Source organism: Camelina sativa, chromosome 13, assembly GCF_030686135.1.
Source record: "Camelina sativa cultivar CO46 ecotype springtype chromosome 13, ASM3068613v1".
NCBI classification, from domain to species: domain Eukaryota; kingdom Viridiplantae; phylum Streptophyta; class Magnoliopsida; order Brassicales; family Brassicaceae; genus Camelina; species Camelina sativa.
This window is the reverse complement of record NC_141892.1, coordinates 10,869,126-10,890,873: the sequence shown is the minus strand read 5'-3', so window position 1 is coordinate 10,890,873 and position 21,748 is coordinate 10,869,126. Positions and strand designations below refer to the sequence as shown.

General features: G+C 40.9%; 1 protein-coding gene and 1 long non-coding RNA gene across 2 annotated transcripts; both read right to left on the bottom strand.

Annotated features, from left to right (window-relative positions):
- Positions 1 to 1,107: 1,107 nt before the first annotated feature.
- On the bottom strand, positions 1,108 to 2,424 carry LOC104736480 (putative F-box protein PP2-B12). The gene is made up of 3 exons (XM_087480144.1): positions 2,046 to 2,424; positions 1,750 to 1,868; positions 1,108 to 1,668 (listed from the first exon to the last, which is right to left on the bottom strand). Exons 1-3 carry the CDS (start codon positions 2,298 to 2,300, stop codon positions 1,611 to 1,613), a joined length of 432 nt encoding a protein of 143 aa, XP_087336270.1. The 5' UTR covers positions 2,301 to 2,424; the 3' UTR covers positions 1,108 to 1,610.
- Positions 2,425 to 4,614: 2,190 nt separating this feature from the next.
- LOC104736479 (uncharacterized) lies at positions 4,615 to 5,397 on the bottom strand. Its single transcript, XR_759579.3, has 2 exons — positions 5,177 to 5,397; positions 4,615 to 4,867 (listed from the first exon to the last, which is right to left on the bottom strand). It is a non-coding gene; the product is annotated as an uncharacterized LOC104736479 (long non-coding RNA).
- Between the last annotated feature and the right edge of the window lie 16,351 nt (positions 5,398 to 21,748).

Genomic DNA, 21,748 nt, shown 5'->3' with positions numbered 1-21,748 from the left:
GGGTTTTGTATCACTATTTTGTGAAAAAGTATACTGACATGGTGGGAAGTGGACCGAATCACATGTTCATTTTTTTTTTTGAACAAAGGATCACATGTTCATTTAAGAACAAATTATTCAGACTTGGTGCTATGATTTACGAACTAAAAAATTACGAATCAAAGAAAAATTGTTATTTTGCTTTTATTTTTCTGATTGTGTAGGAGAGTGGTTTAGCATTTTTTTGTTCTCAGTTTCAATCGAGAATAGATCGAAAAGTTTGAGAATTCGGCCAGCGACGAGTTTGGTCCATAGATTCAGGTATGTTAGAGCATTTACAACGGGAGAATTTTATTATTTGTGTTCGGTTCGGTTCTCTGTGTTTCTCTCACTTTCTTATATTATTTTATTAATTTTTAATAAGAGAATTTAGTTGATGGTCTTAGCATAGTACTGATCTAAAAGAAAAGAAATATTAGACCGAATCTACACGATGAATATGTAACAAAATGATTTAAAAAAAAAACATTTTCGTAATATAAAGTCATAAAACTAGGATTCATTCTTTATAAATAGATAACTCAACAATCAAGCAAATGAACAACAATTTTATCCTTAAAAAACTAAATCTGATTATTGCTGAAAAGATTCTAACCTTTTCTTAAAATCAATTAGAACTCCTTTTATAATAATCGAGTTTTATTTAGAGATTAATATAAAAAATTGATTTTTTTATTTTATTTTCCAGTTTAGACGGGTGTGAGTTTAAACTGGAGCTTAGGAGGATGTGTAGCCTTATTCTTTTGAAATGAACTCCTTCGGTTTCTGTGGAAGCGTAGGATTAGTTTTTACATTGCAAGACTGTGGTGGGTTGGATCTTTCGGTTTCTGTTCTTGAGTGGTGTGAGTGAGAAGAAGGTACAATTATTTCATGGGATTAGAATCGCCATTGAACCGTCACACTATGGTTTGATTTCCATAATTAATGATAGAAATTTGCTTTTGACCTTGCTTTTGGTATATTTTGATTACTGAATTTTATTATTAAACCGGAATAACTTTTATAGTTATTATTACTAACCGATTAAATTCACAGAAAATTCATGAGAAAGAAACAAAGAAATACAAATGTCTTGATAACATGATCAACAGTCTAGGTTGCATGTATATATATATATTCCAAATTCATGACTATGCATGCATGACTCTTACAGTGATATGAGAAGACAAATGTAGATGTATACATTTGCTATCTTTATATTACACAACAAACTACATTTTACTTGCAAAGGGAGTTACTGAATCACAACACTTCTTTTGGCCTAATCTCGATCCCTTGAACGATGATTCCACCTTTCCAACCACCTTCTCTTGTCTCCGAAACACTCATTTCGAGATCCTCCTCATTAAAACCTACATAATATTCACCGAGTTCAATCTCCAACCACCCATCCTCTCTAGACTCTTGCATTCCTGACTCAAGAAGCACTCTTCTATCGTTATAAACGTCGGTTCTTGTGGATCGAAAGCTTACATCCAAAGGAAGAGACTCAAATCCAAAAGCTCTCATTTCTTGTTCTTTGAAAACAAGGTAAGCACCATAAATGGTAGCTTTGGAAAGAAGGGATGTGCTTATCTTGCCTCGGATTTCAAACCAACACACCGCCAGAAGCCCCGCAACTTCTTAAATCTGTTATAAACTAATAAAAAATCAACACCAAGAGAGATTTAGATTAAAAGAAGCAAAAAATGCAGATGAAACTAATGAAACCTTGAGTCCGGAGTCGACATCCATATCCAGAATTCAGGACTATCAACCCAAGTAATCTCTAGTTTCCTTGCAGACAACATCCAACATTTCTTCCCGCTTCTCATTTCCATCCAAAAGCTCTACATATATAGATTTCAAAGAAAACTTAAGAAATTTTGTTCAACTAATTGAGTGCATCATTCATCCACATCACATCTTCTTAAACAATCAGTCTCTAGAATCAATATATAAAAGAAATAAAAACACATAAGGCCTATTGTTGACAAACAAAGAGAACATATTATAATGTGAATTACCATTCTTCCATCGCCGATGAGAAGGGGAGATTCACATAAGCGAAGGAAGAGCTTCTTGTTCGAAAACCTAGATAAAGTATTATCGATATACATACGAGAATATGAGGGAAGAAACCTCTCCCAAGCGGCGTCCGAGTCGGCTATCGAGCGAAGTAATTTAGAGACAGCAGAGAGACGGCAAATGTCATAGGGGCTGGTGAAAGATATCACAACGGCGATGCATTCTTCCGGTAAATCAAGAAAATTCATCCCCATTGTTTTAGACAGAAACTTAATGGTGATGTTGGAATAATCGTTTTAGACAGAAACTTAATGGCTATTTATTTATGCCTCTCGATCACCTGAGAAAAAGGTAAACGTATCGTTTTTCATTTCTATTTTTCAAATACTGTATTTGGGTTTACTTGCAATATATTTTAAATCTATTAGCTATATATTTGGTAAGCCTATCATGATATATATATATATATATATATATATTTTGGGACGCTTGCAAAATTGGACCCCTAACTTGAGTCAATTGCAATGTTAGATCTCTATTTTTCTCTCTCCAACATTTGCCACTTTCTCCCTATTAAATCTTCGGCCATTCATTGTATTCACAAAAATGCCATTATTTCTGATTTATTTGAATTTCTCCCTAAAATATTTATTACATCGATATCTTCATCTTCTTCTTTTATTTACGGTTGTGCCACCACCATCAATTTTCCAACAACCATGAACAACCAAATTTGAAGCTCTTAAAGCTTCAACAACATGAATTTGTAAGCTTAAATAACACCTAATGCTATGAGAATTTCATTTTCTTCCATCTCCTCTCCATTTTAATCCAAGAAAATTTGCAAGTGCATTCATCTTGTTATATGTCATGATTCTTGGATAGTGATTAAATTGGTGTTGGGTTTCTTTCGTGGTGACTAAAGATGACGTCCTCGGTGCTTGACATTGCGAAACAACCACCGATAAGGTTATTTTCCGGTAGATTTCGTGATTTTCCTTAATTTTTTTTGCGAAATTAGACTTCATTTGTTAGTCTACCCGTCATAATATCATGCAAAGTCTACTATGTGGTCAATTTTGCAATAAAAAATTTATCGAATTTCGAGCCCGTAGACTGAAAATCCAGTCTTCTTAATTTCATTTGAAAACAAAAAAATATGGTTCAGACTGCAGTATAATCTTTCCGTCGGATACTTCGTTTGCAGTTTACTAAGGTGTATTTTTACAATTGACCAAATTCTTGACTTTTTAGTTATGACTGCCGGACGAAGTCTTCTTAGGATAATAAAATAGTAGACTTCTATAGTGGCTATTTTTGGGGTTGACAAAAATATAAAAGCATTGACCGTAATATTATTAATATAAAATTAATTAGTTGACTACAAAAGAAGTCTACTAGTTAAAAAATTAAAATGTTGGTCAATCCCAAAAATGACCACGACAGACTGCAAACGAAGTCAACATTCCTGGAGACTTTGTACGTAGTCTAATTGGCAAAAGTCAAACTTGGTCAATTGCAAAACTAACCACAATGAAGTTTACTTTTTCTAGTTGACGGATAGATGAAGTCTACTTGTTAGCTAGAAGTCTACTACAAAGTCAATGGTTTGGTCAATTGCAAAAATAACCAGAGTAGACTGTAATCGAAATTAACCTGTTGAAACTTTCTAAGAAGTCTACTCTGTTATATGTTTTTAATTGCAAAACTGACCAAAAAATTAGCAAAGGAAGACAAAAAAAGAAGTCAACTATCCTAGTAGACTTCATACGATGTCTGCTTTATTAAATTGTAATTGCAAAAATAGATCACACAAAATAGACTTTAAGGGAAGTCTCTTCATAGAGGCTAGTTTATGTCTAAAGTGTTGATATCAACATGAAGTCGTCATAATTTGAAAACCAATTTATTGCAAATTGGTGAATAATTTTTAAAATTTTCTTGTTGTATTCTTTGATATATGTTATGTACTTGCTTCTATATGTTTTTGACATGATTATATATTATAGATATGGAAAAATCAAGTTTTTGGTTTTCTTAGACAGTTAGGTCATTAACTTAGCCTTATTTTGGAAGTCAACATGTTGGAATTTTATGTGAAGTCTGTATAATTGAAAAGTTGACGAATCTGTCTTTTTTTTTCTTTTGTTTCTGCATTCTTATCTCTTTTTCAACTCTACAAGAAGCAATTATTGGTTGGTTTGTTTGGTTTTGTTTGTATTTGGAAAAGTGAAAAAAGAAAGAAACTTTTTAAATGTTTGTGGGAAAAAGGTGAAGATAGGGTAAAGCATGGTTGACCGACCTGAACAATAATAGTCAATATTGGTTATTATCCATTGATTGGTAGTTACCCATATGCGCGCAACGAAAACTGCAGGATTGACCTCAAGGGTTAGAGAGAAAAAGACAGAAAGGTGGAAAAAGATAGCTAATTTGACATACATTCTCTACACCCAAATCATTTCCACAGATGCTCTGCATTATTTAAAAGATAGATATTACACACGAAAGTAAAACAGAGAGCATCAGACCCAAACGACAAAGAAACAAGATCTACTCTGGTACAAATTTTATAATAGTCATAATTTTGTAAAATTTGAAATCTGATAAACACAAATTTTATAATAGAAACAAATATAGGATCCATGTTATTACAAAAAAACCATTACTTTGATAATTATCACACACTGACACAACACATAAAAGAATAAATAAGTTCCAAAACCACTATGTTTTCATCCCCTATGTTTTCTTCTCCACTTCCTGCATGTCCTTGTCTCCTTGAAACATCATCCTCATCGATAAAAGTATCAACCATAACCTGAAATAACATAGCAACAAGTAAATCATATGAACAAATTCATTGTGAAAAAAAGCAACCTGAGTATGTAAACACACAAGCAAGACAATAATTCGTATAAGTTAAAGTGCATAGACTTATGCTATGAGACGTGACACTTGTCAAAGTGGAAAGAGCCAGATTCTATTTCTTTATCCCAAGTGCTAAAGACACTACCGCAGCAGACATCAAAAGGGAGATCAAGGCAATCATCAAAAAAAATTAAGGAATCAAATTTTTTTTTATTACTTTTGAAGTTATGAAATTAAGGAAAGGAAGAACTATACATACGATTGCTGATCAGGTCTGACTCCACCAATAACTCCATTCCCAACGGCTTGGTCAGTAACAGGCTGAGCAAACCTTCTCACCCCTCACACTTGGCAAGAATTTTTTTTCGGTTTTAGAAACTATGGAGAAAACGAAGGTGAGAGAGAGAATTTTTTTTTGGTTTTAGAATCGCTTATTGCCAGAGAGAGATGCAGTACGTTGTAGAGGAAGAAATGAAAGTGATTAGGATTAGGGTAAGTGAAAATTAGGTATGTATAACTCGGTTAATTAAAATCGATCGGTTAATTAAAACCGATCGGTTATGTCCCGCCGAACCGGTAACCGAATTACCAAATTAATTTCGCCGATCGGTTTGTTGATCCTCTCACAGATGCTGCTGAAAAGCGAACATCTCGGTTTAATCGGTTCGGTTCTCTCGATTCTGACCAAACGCCCAGGAATTAATAGTTGATGGCATAACAAAGTCAACCACCAATAGTTTACAGAGAAGTCTACTTAAGCAAATCCTAAATCAAATAATTTTAACCTAATCAGCATTTCCTCTCTTAATTTGATTCGTTTATACGTAAATTTGTTTTATTCCAATGCAGGAAGTTTATGTGGTTATTATTTGGTCGTTAGGTTTATCAAATTATTTTTATATTTTTTTAATTAAAATTTAAACTATAATTAAGGAGTAAACATATTTTTATGTCTTCTAGTTTATGTCAATTTGTAATTTACCTTAAAGAAATCTATAGCAGACTTTCTCCGGGTTATATCTGTCATTTCGGCTTCTGTTTTTTGTTTGGTCGTAATAGAGCCAACTGTAATTTCAGTATCCTTAGTGTTCATGTTTCTCAAATATCGAATATGAGGTCTACTATTGCATTCAAGACCAAATAAAGGTATACAAAATGCAATTGTCCCATATATTTTTCATTCTTTCGCAAGGTCCTTTCAGAAAAAATCTGAGACGGTTCCATTTCATAAAACTTGAGGTAATATATCTACTTCACACTTTTGGGCTAATCGTGACAACATGTTAATCCTATATTGTTTTTGATTCACTTATGTCTATGGAAAATGTTGGGACGTATTGACCCAAAAGAGTTGATTTGTAGATATTAACTAAACGAATGTTAACTTTTCTCATGTTTATATGTTTTTTTTCTAAAATTTGAATAGTCTTTTTTTGTGTGTGGTGAATTTGTGTCGTAACCAAAACAAAAATAAAGGAACGAAGAATATAATCATCTAATGGAGTAAATTAAATGAGTAACCATTGACCAATGTAAAATAACCGAAGAGGAAAGCAGTGAAAGACACACAGAGGGGAGCAGAAAGAAAAGTGTGCTGATGTCATAACAAAATGTTTTTATCCCTCATGATTTTAAATCCTAATTTAATCTTATAAAAATAACTGAATAAATCTTTCAATAGTTTTTAAAAAAACATAGGTTTTTTTCTTTAAGGAAGGGGTATTGAACTTGATATTTTAAAGGAATTGGTAGGATTTTAATTTTTTAGAATTTTGAAAGATTTGATTGAGTTTTTAGAAGATTTGATTATTTTTCTGAGTTTTATATATATTTTCTTAAAAATGAAATGTGATTCTATGAAATTTTATTGTTAAACTTTGGGTGATTTTAGAATATTTTATAACACAAAAAAATTTGACTCCTCTAAACTCATCCCCGATCCCTTCATTTTGTGTGAACAATCATGAAAGTAAGGAATTAAAAATGCTTTCTCTGTCATTTGATAGCAGTCATTACAGTGCAAAAGATGTTTAGACGTTACAAGCATGTATATGAGAACTAAACCAGTACACTCACTGTTACAACAACCCCAACTACATTATCAGTGCACCAACTATGGGGTTGAGCAACAGATCGAACATCAAGGTGATTATCAGCCTACGTAGGTAGTTGTGTTGGTATCAGACCATGGTGAGTCCAGAGTCGATGACATGCAGTGTGATGAGTAGCCGAACAAGGCGAGGGACACGCAAGCGGTTCAGCAGCAAGTAGACCAACCAGCTGAGGTCACTCCTGCGGATCCCGAACAAGGCGAGGGACAGAGTCAGTTTCACGCACCAACTCCTTAGGCGAGCTCCAACTCTTTCTTCTACTACTGAGGTACTCCTACCTTTCCTTTGTATATATCATTTCATTCATGCATTGTTTGTGTTGTGATTCTTAAATCCTCCTGCAAATTTTTCTTACACACGAAACTGTGTAATTTAAGTTTGGGGGTGGGTTTGAGATGATGTATATGATGTTGTTTTTTGTGATTCTTATTTCAAATTTTTGCATCATATCATGTTTGAGTCTGCATCCATCTATTTGCATAGAAAGACCATAAAAATTTGAAAAAAATCGAAAATTTCCACAAAAACAGTATGTTCATGTAGTTTGCACTTGCATATTAGGACTGAGTCTAGTGTTATTCATATAGGATTGTTGTATTTAGCATAGGGGTTGATGATGATTGTAACCTTGGTAGCATGCTGAATTCAATAGGATAGGATCAAGGCCCTTGTTATTAGTTCTTTGATGCATGTTGATTGAAATTGAAATGTAAGACTGAACCAGGCTTTGAATTCTCGAAATAGCATTCTAGTCTTGATTGAAGCATATTTTGAATTGACATCATTCCCTATCTATCTGAACGTAATCCTAACTTGCAATTATCTTGTTATGCATTGAAGTCAAACTCATGGATACCATATACATACTTGGATTGTCTTTCACCTTTTTACCACCCTTGTCAATCCAAGTAGCTGATTCCCATCTTTAGAACAGTTCCCCGCACCCTTAACCAACCGTTCTTTCAAGCCAATTATATTCTTGAGTGTGAGGCCTTTTCCGAGTTGAGCTTGCTAGAAAGTGTTAGGTTTTAACCGACAAGAGTAGGATCCTGTGTAGTTCTAGTTCGCGTTATCCGGACTAGTAGGATTAGGTGAGAACTCGATTTTGGGTATTGGGTATGGATTCATGCAAAAAAGTGAAGAATAAAAAAAGGAAGTAAAAGGTAGAAAGTCTTTAGGAGGGGGATGTGTTTTCAAAGTTTACAAGTCTAGTAAAGGATTTGGATTGAGCAAAGTAAAAAGAGTTATTGGTTCTGGGCATAAAATAAAAAGATTAGAGAAAGAAAAGAAAGTAAAAATGCTTAAGATGTCTAGAGTCCTTAGAAGAAAAGAAAAGGAACCATAGTGATAATAAAGATTTCTCAATCCGCTGGATTGAAAAGAAGTGAAATCCTCTTAAGACTAAGTGTAAAAAGTAGAGGTTCCGAGCAGTTATCGAGAAACATAAAGAAGGTGAAAAAGCAGAGAGAGAGAAGATGATTATTTTCGGCTGACGTGGCACGGGCGAAAAAACAGGCGATTAGGGTTTCATTGATTTTTGGCCAAGGATGCTACCGTCGGCGGCTTCCCCTGGCTCTGTAGCGGTGGTCTCGAAGGGGAGAAGGAGGATGTAGCGAAGGGTGGTTCTAGGGAAGGTTTGGGGGAAGGGTTCTCGGGTGAAAGTCTTAATCAGGGTGTTTCAAAGGAACCAAGAGAGGTTCCATCGACGGTTCCTGTCATAACGGCTCCGGCCGCGACGGTGAAGCGCTCGTTTTTACATGTTGTTCAGAAAAGAGGTTTCACGCAGCAGACGTTTATAGTTTCTGAGATTAATGGTCAAGAGAAGGTCATCGTACCGAAAGAGGTGTTTGCGGGTGCAAAGCCTCTTTGGGAAGATTTCGTACTTGGGAAGTTTCCCAATTCAAAGGCTCCGCATATTGGTAAGATTCACATGATTGTGAACAAGATCTGGCGATTTGGGGATCGGTCTACGTTGATTGATGTTTTACTTGTCAATGAATCTACTGTCAAGTTTTGTATTCGGCATGAGGGTCTGCGGCATAGGGTTCTCACTCGTGGTATGTGGAATATCATGGATCTCCCTATGATAGTTTCAAAGTTAACTCCATTTACGGAGGAGGCTCAACCGGCTATGACATCTGTACCTCTGTGGGTAAAAATAAAGAACATTCCCCCTACAATGTTCACTGACAAGGGTTTGGAGTTTCTTTCAAGTGTGGTGGGGAAGCCTGTTAGGCTACACCAAAAGATAGAGGATTGTACTAGCTTTGAGGAAGCTCAAGTGATGATTGAAGCGGATTTGACAAAGGATCTGCCGAAGGAGTTTTGTTTTGTGGGTGAGGAAGAGGGGGAGTTGGATTTTACAATCAGTTATAGCTACCCTTGGCTTCCTCCACGATGTGGATGTTGTCAGAAATGGGGTCACCTTAGTGCAACTTGTTTATCTGCTGCGGTGGTTGTCGTAGAGCAACAAGATACTGGCTCAAGTGAGGCTCAACATAGCAGCCCTCCCAAATCTCAACTTAAAGATAATGCAGAGACTGCAGTTGTCGAACTTGCAGAACAGTCAGAGTTGGCTCCCGCTGTGGGGGGCACGAATAAGGGTGGTGTACCTCCGGTTAGTGTAGAGAAACCGGGACAAGAGCTTTGGATCACGCCTAAGTCGACTCGAGGGAGTCCTGGGAAAATAAAAGATATGACATTGGTGGCGGGAGTCTCTCTTTTGAAAAACTCCTTCTCTGCTTTGGGGGAAGTTCCGGATGAGAATCAGGATGCACATGCATTAGTCGACTCTAGGTCGACTGTTGTGGTTGCTCAAACTACAGTCAAGCCCCAGGAGACTGATAAACCGCAAGTTTCGCAGAACTCACAGGGGGAGGTCCCTATGTGTACTTATCTCCTTCGAGGGACAAAAACGGCTCAGAAAACAGTATCTACTCTTCCTACTAATTCGACTAGGGACCAACCTAGGATTCCGGGTAGGAAGCCACACTCCAAACCTTAATGCCAGGGTTTTCTTGGAATGTTCGTGGTTTAAATAAGACGTCTAAACATTCCGTTATCAAAGAATGGTTTGCTAGGAGTAATTTTCAGTTTGGTTGCTTGTTGGAGACTAGGGTGAAGGAATCAAAAGCAGAGAAGCTGGGGAGGAAGTTGTTTCCCGGTTGGTCAGTGTTGACAAATTATGAACATAGTAGCAGGGGGCGCATTTGGGTGCTCTGGAAGGAGAATGTAAGGGTTGATCCTTTCTTTAAAAGCGAACAGCTCATTACTTGCTCTATTAAGTTGGATAATCTAGAGGAGGAGTTCTTTTGCTCTTTCGTGTATGCTCTCCACACAGAGGAGGCACGGAAGCAGTTGTGGCAAGAGATAAGGGATCACTATGCATCTCCTTTATTTCGTTATAAACCTTGGGTTATATTGGGAGATTTCAATGAAACACTTGATATGGCTGAGCACTCTCGTGTTGATGATAGTCCGATGATCACAGCGGGCATGCGGGACTTTCAAGCAGTGATTAACTCCTGTTCTTTAGCGGACATGACCTTCCATGGTCCTCTGTTTACTTGGTGCAATAAGAGGGAAAATGATTTGATCCTTAAGAAACTAGATCGTGTGATGGTGAGCGTTGCGTGGGGGAATGTTTTCTCGCAGAGTTATACTGTGTTTGAGGCAGGCGGCTGTTCAGATCATCTCTACTGTCGACTCATGGTCTGTAGGGAGGCTGCTCCGTTTACCAAACGGCGGCCTTTCAAATTTGTGAATGCTTTGACTGAAATGGAGGAGTTTAGGCCTTTAGTGGCTGACTACTGGAACAACACAGAACCTCTGTTTTTGTCAACTTCCACTCTGTTTCGTTTCTCGAAGAAGTTAAAAGGGCTCAAACCCCGTCTACGCAGTCTGGCTAAGATGCGAATGGGGAATCTTGTTAAGAATACTAAAGCGGCTCTGGACACTTTGTGCCGTAAGCAACAAGCCAACTTGCTGCAGCCTTCAGTGCAGGCTATGGAGGAGGAGAATGAGGCTTATCGGCGTTGGGATTTCCTGGCAGGGTTGGAGGAAAAATATCTCAAGCAGAAGTCCAAGTTGCATTGGCTACAGGTGGGAGATCGAAACAATAAAACGTTTTATAGAGCAGCACAGGTGAGGGAAGCACAAAATAGTATTCGGGAAGTGCAAGGTCTTGATGGTCGGGTTGCTGTCACGGCTGAGGACATCAAAGCTGAGGCTGAGCGACATTTTAATGAGTTCTTACAGTATATTCCTTCTGATTTTGAGGGTGTTACGGAGGAAGGGATGGCGAGTTTGATGCCTTATCGTTGCACTGAAGGGGATTGTCTTGCCCTTACTAAAGAAGTGTCAGGTGAAGAAATAAGGAGAGTGTTGTTTGCTATGCCTTCTGATAAGTCCCCTGGACCTGATGGATACACAGTGGAGTTTTACAAAGAAACTTGGCCGTTAATTGGAAGGGAGTTTGTCTTAGCGGTTCAGTCCTTCTTTGCAAAAGGTTTCTTGCCAAAGGGGGTTAACGCTACTATACTTGCACTCATTCCCAAATCATTAGAAGCAAGGCAAATGAAAGATTATAGGCCTATATCTTGTTGCAATGTGCTATATAAGGTGATCTCCAAAGTTTTAGCCAATAGGCTGAAGCGTGTGCTGCCCAAGTTTATTTCCAGTAATCAGTCGGCGTTTGTTCAAGATAGGTTGTTGATTGAGAATGTGTTGTTGGCAACAGAGTTGGTCAAAGACTACCACAAGGACTCTATCTCTAGTCGATGTGCAATCAAGATTGATATTTCCAAAGCTTTCGACTCTGTTCAGTGGTCGTTTCTCGCTAAAACACTCTCTGCTATGCAGTTTCCGCCACTATTTATTCACTGGTTGATGCTCTGTGTATCTACAGCTTCTTTTTCAGTACAAGTGAATGGTGAACTTGCAGGCTATTTTCGAAGCTCTAGAGGCCTCCGTCAGGGTTGCTCGTTATCGCCGTATTTGTTTGTCATCTGCATGGATGTCCTTTCAAAAATGCTTGATAAGGCGGCTGGAGAGCGGTTGATCGGTTACCATCCACGGTGTCGTCAGCTAGGTCTCACGCATTTGAGTTTTGCAGATGATCTTATGGTTCTAACGGACGGTAAGCTGCGATCTATGACGGGTATTCTTGATGTTTTTGCAGAGTTTGCTCTGATGTCAGGGTTGAAGATCAGTATGGAGAAATCCACAATCTATTTGGCTGGGGAGTCAGTTATACCAGAGGCTCAAATCCCATTTGACGTCGGTCGTCTGCCGGTTCGATATCTAGGCTTGCCGTTGGTCACAAAACAACTAACACTTGCCGACTGCTCTCCCTTGCTGGAACAGCTTCGGAAGCGGATAGGTTCGTGGACAGCACGTCATCTCTCTTATGCGGGACGGTTCAACTTGATATCCTCGATGCTCTGGAGTGTTTGTAACTTTTGGCTAGGTGCTTACTGTCTACCTAAAAAATGTTTGGAGACTATTGACTCCATGTGCTCGGGATTCCTCTGGTCCGGGGTTGATTTGAATCCTAAGAAAGCTAAGGTGTCGTGGGAGGCAGTTTGTAAGCCGAAAGCTGAGGGGGGACTTGGTCTGAGATCTCTACGTGAAGCCAATATTGTGAGTTATTTGAAGTTAATCTGGCGTGTGGTCTCGAGGGGTAACTCTTTGTGGGTTCAGTGGGTTCATTCAAACTTACTAAAGCAGGCTTCTTTTTGGTCAGTGAAGGATACCACCATTCTTAGCTCGTGGATATGGAAAAAGCTGCTTAAATACAGGTGTTTGGTACGATAGCTGGTCGAACATGGGATATCTCTTGGAGGCAGTGGGGGAGAGAGGGATTATTGACTTGGGGATATCTAGGCAGAGCAAATTAGCGGAAGCATGGGATCACCGTCGTCGGAGACGACATCGGGGGGATCAGCTCAATGAGGTTGAACAGATCCTGTACCAACTAAGGGATGTACGCTCATTAGGAGAGGATAAATTTCTATGGCGGGGTAAGAATGATGTTTTTCGATCCAAGTTTTCCACATCGGATACGTGGAACCATATTAGAACCACAGCGAGTACGGTAGCCTGGCATAAGGGGGTTTGGTTCACTCACTGTACACCAAAGTTTTCCTTCTGTGTGTGGCTCGCCGTCCAAGACCGTCTATCCACTGGTGCTCGTATGATTATGTGGAATGGTGGGGCTGCGGGAATGTGTTCTTTCTGCAACTCGAGTTTAGAGACGCGTGACCATCTCTTCTTCTCATGTACGTTTGTCTCGGATGTGTGGTCCAGTTTGGCGAAGAATCTACTCCAGACTGCTTTCTCAACGGATTGGTCTATTCTAATGGCTCACATTTCTCAATCTCAGTTGCCTCGATCAGAAGGGTTTCTTATTCGATATGTTCTCCAGGCTACGGTGTATTCAGTCTGGAGAGAACGCAATGGGAGGAGGCATGGGGAGTCGCCAACTACTGCTGCAAATTTAATTGGCTGGGTGGACAGACAAGTTCGAGATCAGCTCCTTGCAATTGGGAGAATGGGGGATCACCGGTTTCAAACAGCATTTAAGCTCTGGTTACAGTCACGTATTTAGTTTCTTTAGAAACGATTTTACGTTCAAAGTTCAGGGTTTTTTAAGTCTAAGTTTCTCTTAATTCTATTCTGAAACAGATGCACTAGTTGTAACAAAGTATTTTTTCTTTTGAATATAATTTAACATTAAATTCAAAAAAAAAAAAAAGTGTAAAAAGTAAGAGATGATGTTTCTGATGAAGGGTAGAGATAGGACCAACTTCTGGGTTAGAATGTTAGGGCTGAGTTTCCTTGGGGACCTTTGGGTAGACATCGGGCTGCTCTTGTATGTATGAGTTGGTTTCAACCTTTAGCCTTCTCTTAAGCTCAACTCCTTTTTCATGAGAGAACCTTATTCTGTATTGATAAAACCACTTGAGAAGGAGACCATCTTCGTCTCTGACCTTTCACCCTAGCCAAATGAGTTCAATGACATTGCATAACTTGATTCACGGTTTTCTGTTAATGAATGTTAAAAGGAATGATTGATAGGATTGCATGTGTAGATTAAAGATTGAAATTAAAACGACCCGACCCGTTTTTTTTTCTTAATAATAATAATAATAATAATCATAATAATAATAATAATAATAATAATAATAATAATAATAATAATAATAATAATAATAATAATAATAATAATAATAAATAAATAAATAAATAAACTACAACTAGTGGTCCCATATCCACTAGCAACCTAACCACAATCACAACCAACAGCGGAAAATAAGCAATACCAGTAACCAATAAATACCCAATAATAAACCAATATTATAACATAAACAATATCCAAATACCAAACAATAGGAAACATAGAACCAGCAACCTAGCAATGTTTCTAATGATCCAACTCTAGCAACCTAGCAGTGCCAGACAACAACCAATCGAGTCCCTAGAACATCCTCCTCTTCATTGCCTTGATTCCACGATCACACTTTGCCTTTACCTGCACCACAAACACAAATTGAGATGCATGAGTATTTTATGAACACTCAGTGAGGCAATCTTCCCATATACTGAGCTATACACACAAGCAACTGTAATTCCAATGTTCCAAACAATCAACAAACAAAGCATACAAACCAGGAAAACAAACATCATCTCGCTGGAAGGGAGGTGTCGACTGACACCACCCAAGTGTTGACCGACACTGGCTCTTGGTATCGACCGACACTACCCCACAGTGTCGATCGATGCCGCTTCAGTGGTGTCGACCGACACCAATTGGTGTCGATCGACACTACTTCTGCAACCGCGATCCGCACGAAGCCGAGAGTCGAATCTCGCTCCCAAACTCCACCAAATCACCCAATACTCAAAAGCCAAACCATATACGTCTGTAGGAACCTGTAGCAATCAATCCCATCAAGAAAAACACACAAAACAGCAACAAACAAGCAAGAACAAGGAATCACAGGCTTAGATCTGCCATGGTCATGCACTCACCTCTTTGCAGGAAGATTTAGACCAACAACAACGAATCCAACCTTCCTAGCTTCAAATCTCCCAAGAATAGCCAAGAAATCTCCCAATCTCACCCAAAATCTCAAGAACAATTGTTTTCTCTCTTTTTTTTAATCTCAAAAACGTTAAACGACAACAAAGACAATCCCCAAAACCCTTCCTTTCATCGACAAACACTTAATATCTTGGTTTAATAGTTTTCCCTAAACCAAACCAACCAAAAATCGACAATTAAGTCAATCTGGTCGAACCAGAAATAAGTGGTGTCGACCGACACCACCTTGGTGTCTATCGACACCCTCCCCCAAAACGCACAGTTTTGGTTTGCGGGTGTTACAATTCTCCCCCACCAACATAGATTCGTCCTCGAATCTCGAACAACCATCAGCCAAGGACTCCCATGCAACCGTCTCCACGGTCTGCACTCCTTCGACTAATCTATGAAAGGTCACCTCTAGGCGATAGACTCATGTTCCATGCATTATTTGCTCTCGACTTTTGGACTTTCCTTTACTCATAAGTCTTAACCTTGAGTTTTTATTGGCTCCTCATCATGCTGAAGCCTACATGCCGTAATGTTGGCTCCTCATCGGGCCTAAGCCCGCATGCTATAATATATAAGGAAGTCCAATATTCGTGTAACATCCGCGAACCAGAATTTGCATTTTTGGTCTGAGTGTCGATCGACACCATGGGTGTGTCAATCGACACCAACAATTCCGGATTCGACCTATTTGTTTTGATTGCTGTTTGGTTCGGTTTGGTTCAATTAGAAATCCCTAAACCGACATATTTAAGGGGTGGGTCGAAGAAAAGGGTTGAGGGAGGTTTTCTTTTTGTCGTCGCTTAAGTGTTTCAGAGAGAAAAAGGAGTCTTGTGAGTGTTCCTGAGTTTTGGAGAGATTGTGGTGTGTTCTGGGAAGATATGTTGCTGGGATTGCATAAGAAGCTTGCTAGGAGTGTGTGATAGCTGTTTTTGATTTAGATTCTCCTGCAAAAGAGGTGAGTGCATGATCATGGCTTATCTAAGCTTGAGAATTCTATATTTCTTTGTGATTTTTGAGTTGTTTGATTGATTCCTTGCTTGCTTGTGGTTGTTTTGGTGTTTCTACATCCTTATGTGGCTTATGGATGAGTTTGGGATGATTGGGAAGCATTGGGAAGCGGAGATCTGCAAGAGAGCGTCGAGGAAGACGATGCTTGGCATCAGTGTCGATCGACACCATTGGAGGACGGCTCGGAAATCTTGGGAGTGTCAATCGACACCATGTGGAGGTGTCGGTTGACACAACTAGGGTTTTTCGGGAGGTGGCGAGAAGGTGTCGGTTGACACCAAAGAGGTGTCGGTCGACACCAGGTTGACAGTGTCGATCGACACTGGTATGGTGTCGGTCGACACCAACTTTTGTTGGTCGACGATTGCTTGTTTCTGGGTTTGATTGTTATTGTTGATAATTGCTTGACATTGGATTCTCAAATGCTTGTGTGTATAGTCCAGTAGATGGGAGGATTGCCTCACTAAGTATTTATGATAATACTTACGCATCTCAATTGTTGTTTGTGGTGTGCAGGTAAAGGCAAAGTGTGATCGTGGAATCAATGCGATGAGGAGGAGGATGTTGTAGAGGCTTGATTGATTGTGGTCTAGCTATTGTTAGATTTCTAGTATTGAGTAGATAGAACATTGTAGGATGTTGGAGCTTGGTTATTTCATTGTTGGTTATTGGATTGTTATTGTTGGAATTCTTATTGGTTTAATGGAATTGTTTTGTTATCCGCTGTTGTTGATTGTGATAGGGTGTTAGTGGGTATGGGACCACTAGTAATTTAATATTAAAAAAAACGGGAAGGGTTGTTTTAATTTGTCTCTCGGGTTGCCACCCTACAGCGCGCCCCCGGATCGTCATCTGAAGTCGATATACCAACCATACTCTAAAGCCACAAAGTCTTAGAACATGGCAGTACTAGGAGAACCGAAGTCCACCAAGAGTCGTGAGCAAACAATTCTGAACAAGTCTGATTCCTATCCCTAACCAGGTTTACTTCCCGTGGCTAGCGTAGAACAACACAATGCCCTACCAACCACATATCCCCTCACTGGAATACCTCATGACCACACAAGGATCATCCCAATGCCACGAGGGCCTCCCCGAAGGCCAACATATGTCCTAAACAGGACCGCCACAAAGGCCAAACAAATGTCCTAAAGGCCAAATAAATATCCTCAACAGGACCGCCACTATGGCCAAACAAATGTCCTAAACAGGACCGCCACCAAGACCACTCGTCCCGAAGTACCGTCATAAAGACTACTTGTCCCTAAGGACAGTCACGAAGACCACTCGTCCCGAAGGACCGTCACGAAGACCATACATCCCGAAGGACCGCCTAAACAAGCAACATTGGCTAAACAACCCGCCATAGAGGCCACACAATTGGCTAAACAGCCCGCCACAATGGCCACACAATTGGCTAAACAGCCCGCTACAAAGGCCACACAAGCCCCTCTAAGGCTCACAACCACTAAAAATGGACAAATTCTAACTCACATAAAACTTTCCATTTTTAGAACTTACCACTTCTGGAAACTTTCCACTTTAAGAAACTTCCATTTCAGGAAACTTTCCCTCAAAACTCCGCCTCACGGAAACTTTGTACCCCGAACACCACCTCATCTTGTTACTTAGTCGCACAACCAACCACCCCTAAGCGACCAATTAAAAAAGAGAGATGAGTTGGAATACTCCATTCCCGCTCTAGCCACGGATTACAGATGGGACCAGCTTAGACAACCTCAAGTCGCGGCTTGCTTCTCATACCAATTCTTAAACCTTGCCTGCATCCTCGCCTTAGGCTACCAAGTCTGCTCCTCAACACCATCACAGTCCCAAAGGAGTCTCATCATAGGAACTTTCTTCTTCCGAAGATCCTTGATCCTCCTCTCGAGAACCCTCACTGGTCTCGCCTCCAAAGTTATGTTAGGCTGAAGATCTTCAGGAATCTTAGCCAACAGCTGATCATCGTCACAGAGAAACTTCCGCAACATAGAAATGTTGAAAACCTTGTGGAACGCACACATAACCTCAAGCAACTCCAGCCTATATGCTACCGGTCCCACCCGCTCAACACTCTGAACGGAACCATAAACCTTGGACTCAACTTAGTCTTTGTCAATGACCTGTTCGGACCCCGCAACATGGCCATCTTGAGGTACACTCTGTCTCCTACCTGAAACTCAAGATCTCTCCTCCTCTTATCAGCATAACTCCTCTGCCTATCCTGAGCTTTCTTCATGTTCAGCTTGAGCACCCGAATCTTCTCTGAGGTCTCCTAAACAAAATCCGCCCCGAACATGCTCCTCTCCCCCACCTGAGTCCAGCATAACGGTGTACGGCATGGTCCCCCATACAAAGCCTCATAAGGAGCCATCTTAATGCTCACCTGATAACTGTTGTTGTAAGCAAACTCTACCAGGTTCAGGTTATCTGCCCAATGGCCACCCCAATCCAACACACACATCCTCAGCAAATCCTCCAGCGTCTGGATCGTCCTCTATGACTGTCCATCTGTCTGGGGATGATAAGCTGTACTCATATGCACCAAGGTGCCCATCTCTGCTTGAAATGCCTTCCAGAACACTGAAGTGAACTTAGAATCCCTGTCAGACACAATGCTCGCTGGCACCCCATGCAATCTGACTATCTCCCTCACATACTTCTTAGCCAAGACCGCTGCTCCATCAATCTTCTTAATGGCTAGAAAATATGCTGACTTAGTCAAACGGTCCACAATGACCTAGATAGCATCAACAATCCGAGACACTGGCAATCCTACCACAAAATCCATCGTGATCATGACCCACTTCCACTCAGGAATGGGTAGACTCTTCAGTAACCCGCCAGGAACCTGATGCTCAGCCTTCACTAGCTGACACACATCGCACCTCGCGACCCAACTAGCTACATCCTTCTTCATCTCGACCCAGTGATAGTACCTCTTGAGATCACAATATATCTTAGTCGCTCCTGGATAAATAGAAAACTTGCATGCATGAGCCTCTCTCAGGATCTCCTGCCTCAACTCCTCATCCTTGGGCACACAAATCCGACCGTGCACCAAGATAGTACCATTATCTGAGACCTGATACTCTGAATCAACATCCTTAGAGGCATTCACCAGCCCCAAATCCTTCTCCTGAGCCAACCACACCCTGCTCAGAAGATCTGCTTTATAGACCGCCTCCAAACCCAACGGTTCCTGAGACACAACACACAACCTCAACACACTGATCTCTCCTACCAGAGACTCCATCTCCTGCTCCTGAGCCGAAGCTACCCTCTTCCAGCTCAGAGCATCTGCAAGCAAGTTAGCCTTACCAGGGTGATAAGCTATCTCCAAATCATAATCTACCATAAACTCCGTCCACCGCCTCTGTCTCAAATTCAGCTCAGGGTGAGTGAATATATACTTCAGGCTCTTATGATCTGTAAACACTTGCACCTCTGCACCATAAAGATAAGATCTCCAAGTCTTTAGGGCAAAAACTACAGCAGCCATCTCCAAATCATGAGTAGGATAGTTGCCCTCATGCTTCTGCAACTACCGCGAAGCGTAGGCAATCACCTTCCCATGTTGCATCAACACACACCCCAAACCAACTGTAGATGCATTTGTATAAACCACATAGGGTTCTCCCTGCTCTGGTAATGCCAACACTGGCGCAGTAGTCAACATCTCCTTAAGGCTTGCAAAGCCCTCCTCACACTCCTGTGTCCAATCAAAAGGAACATCCTTCCCTGTCAACCTAGTCATAGGGCGTGCCTCACTTGCAAACCCCTGCACAAACCTCCTGTAGTAACCTGCCAAACCAAGGAAACTCCTGATCTCTGTGGCATTATGCGGTCTAGGCCAATCTCTGATAGCCTGAATCTTCTCCGGATCTATAGAAACTCCCTCTACAGAAACAATGTGACCCAGAAAACCCATCTCACGCTGCCAAAAACTGCACTTGCTCAACTTAGCAAACAACTGCTGCTCCCGCAGCTTCTCCAGAACTGCTCTCAAATGCACTGCATGCTCCGCAGGACTCTTAGAGTAAACCAGAATATCGTTGATGAAAATGATGACAGACACGTCCAGAAACTCGTGAAACACGCTGTTCATCAATCTCATAAACGCTGCTGGTGCGTTAGTCAACCCAAACAGCATCACCACAAACTCATAATGCCTATACCTCGTCCTGAATGCAGTCTTCCTCACATCTGCCTCATCTATCTGAATCTGATGATAACCCGACGCCAGATCTATTTTGGAGAACCAAGTAGCACCTCTCAACTGATCCAACAACTCATCGATCCTGGGAAGAGGGTACTTGTTCTTTATAATGACCCGGTTGAGACCCCTATAGTCAATACACAAGCGGAAACTTCCATCCTTCTTCATAACGAATAACACCGACGCTCACCACGGTGATACACTAGGACAGATGAATCCCTTGCTCAACAAATCTTCTAGCTGCTTCTTCAGCTCTGCCATCTCTGCTGGAGCCATTCTGTAAGGAGCCTTAGATAACGGCATCGTCCCCGGTTCTAGTTCAATCGTGAAGAGATCAGACCGAGATGGTTTTAATCCTTGCAATGACTGACACACATCCTCAAATTCCTCAACAACCTGAATACCTCTAACCGTAGACGTCCCCACTGACTCTGGCATTGATATAGTAACCAAATAAGCCTCACGGCCCTTCTCGATCATCTTCCCAGCCTGAATGGCCGAGATCATGAGACTCCCCGAAGTCGGTCTAATACTCTGAAAAACCAACTTCCCTCCTGGACGCTCAAACTCCACTCTACCCCGATGTCAATCCAAATGTACCATATGCCGATGCAACCAATCCATCCCGAGAATAACATCATATAACTCCACTGGACTGATAAGCAAATCCGCTGGCCACGACACTCCTGCGATCTGAATATCTACTCCCCGAGCTCGTCCAATAACCCTCTGAAACTTGCCCTCCGCAATCCTGACAACTCTTGTACGCTCCCCAGGATCTCCTATGATATCCGCACTCTCTGCACACTCCGGAGTAATGAAGCTGTGAGAAGCTCCATAATCAAACATAACGTGGGACATAAACCCGCCCACCAACAAGGTCCCTACACAAACCTCATGTGTTGAGAACCTAACACTTTATCACAGGCAACATAAAATCTGAACTTACTAAGAATTCACAAAGACAGAGTACCAGAAATTATACCTGTGATTGCCCCGGCACTAGTTCCACCAGTCTCTGCAGTCATGTAAACCCGTGGCGCCTGCTCAATCCGTGCCACCTGCTGCCCTCCCGGCTTCCCTGTTGCAACGCTGCCACTGCCACCGGCTGCAACTTGGGGCACAAGGGCCTGATGTGCCCTGGCTCCTTGCAATGATAACTTACACGAGCTGCTGCCGTCGAAGCACTCCTCTTGGGACAACTAGCAACCTTGTGATCCTTGCTCCCATAACCGAAGAAACACGCACCACTCGGCTTCTGCATAGCCTCCCACCTCCTCTTGGTTCCCTGCACAGGCTTGCCGCCCTTTCTAGAACCTCCATAAGGCTGAGCCTTACTAGGCTGAACTGCTGGACTAACCGCCACTGTCTGTGCCCGGATGTCCTCCTCGATCTCTG

Bases quoted from the DNA above. Each gene is read 5' to 3' on its own strand.
- LOC104736480 (XM_087480144.1), bottom strand. From the start codon at position 2,300: ATGGGGATGAATTTTCTTGATTTACCGGAAGAATGCATCGCCGTTGTG. The intron at 1,869-2,045 runs GTAATTCACATT...CTATATATGTAG, and splicing joins TCATCGGCGATGGAAGAATG to AGCTTTTGGATGGAAATGAG. The intron at 1,669-1,749 runs GTTTCATTAGTT...AGTTTATAACAG, and splicing joins ATGTCGACTCCGGACTCAAG to ATTTAAGAAGTTGCGGGGCT.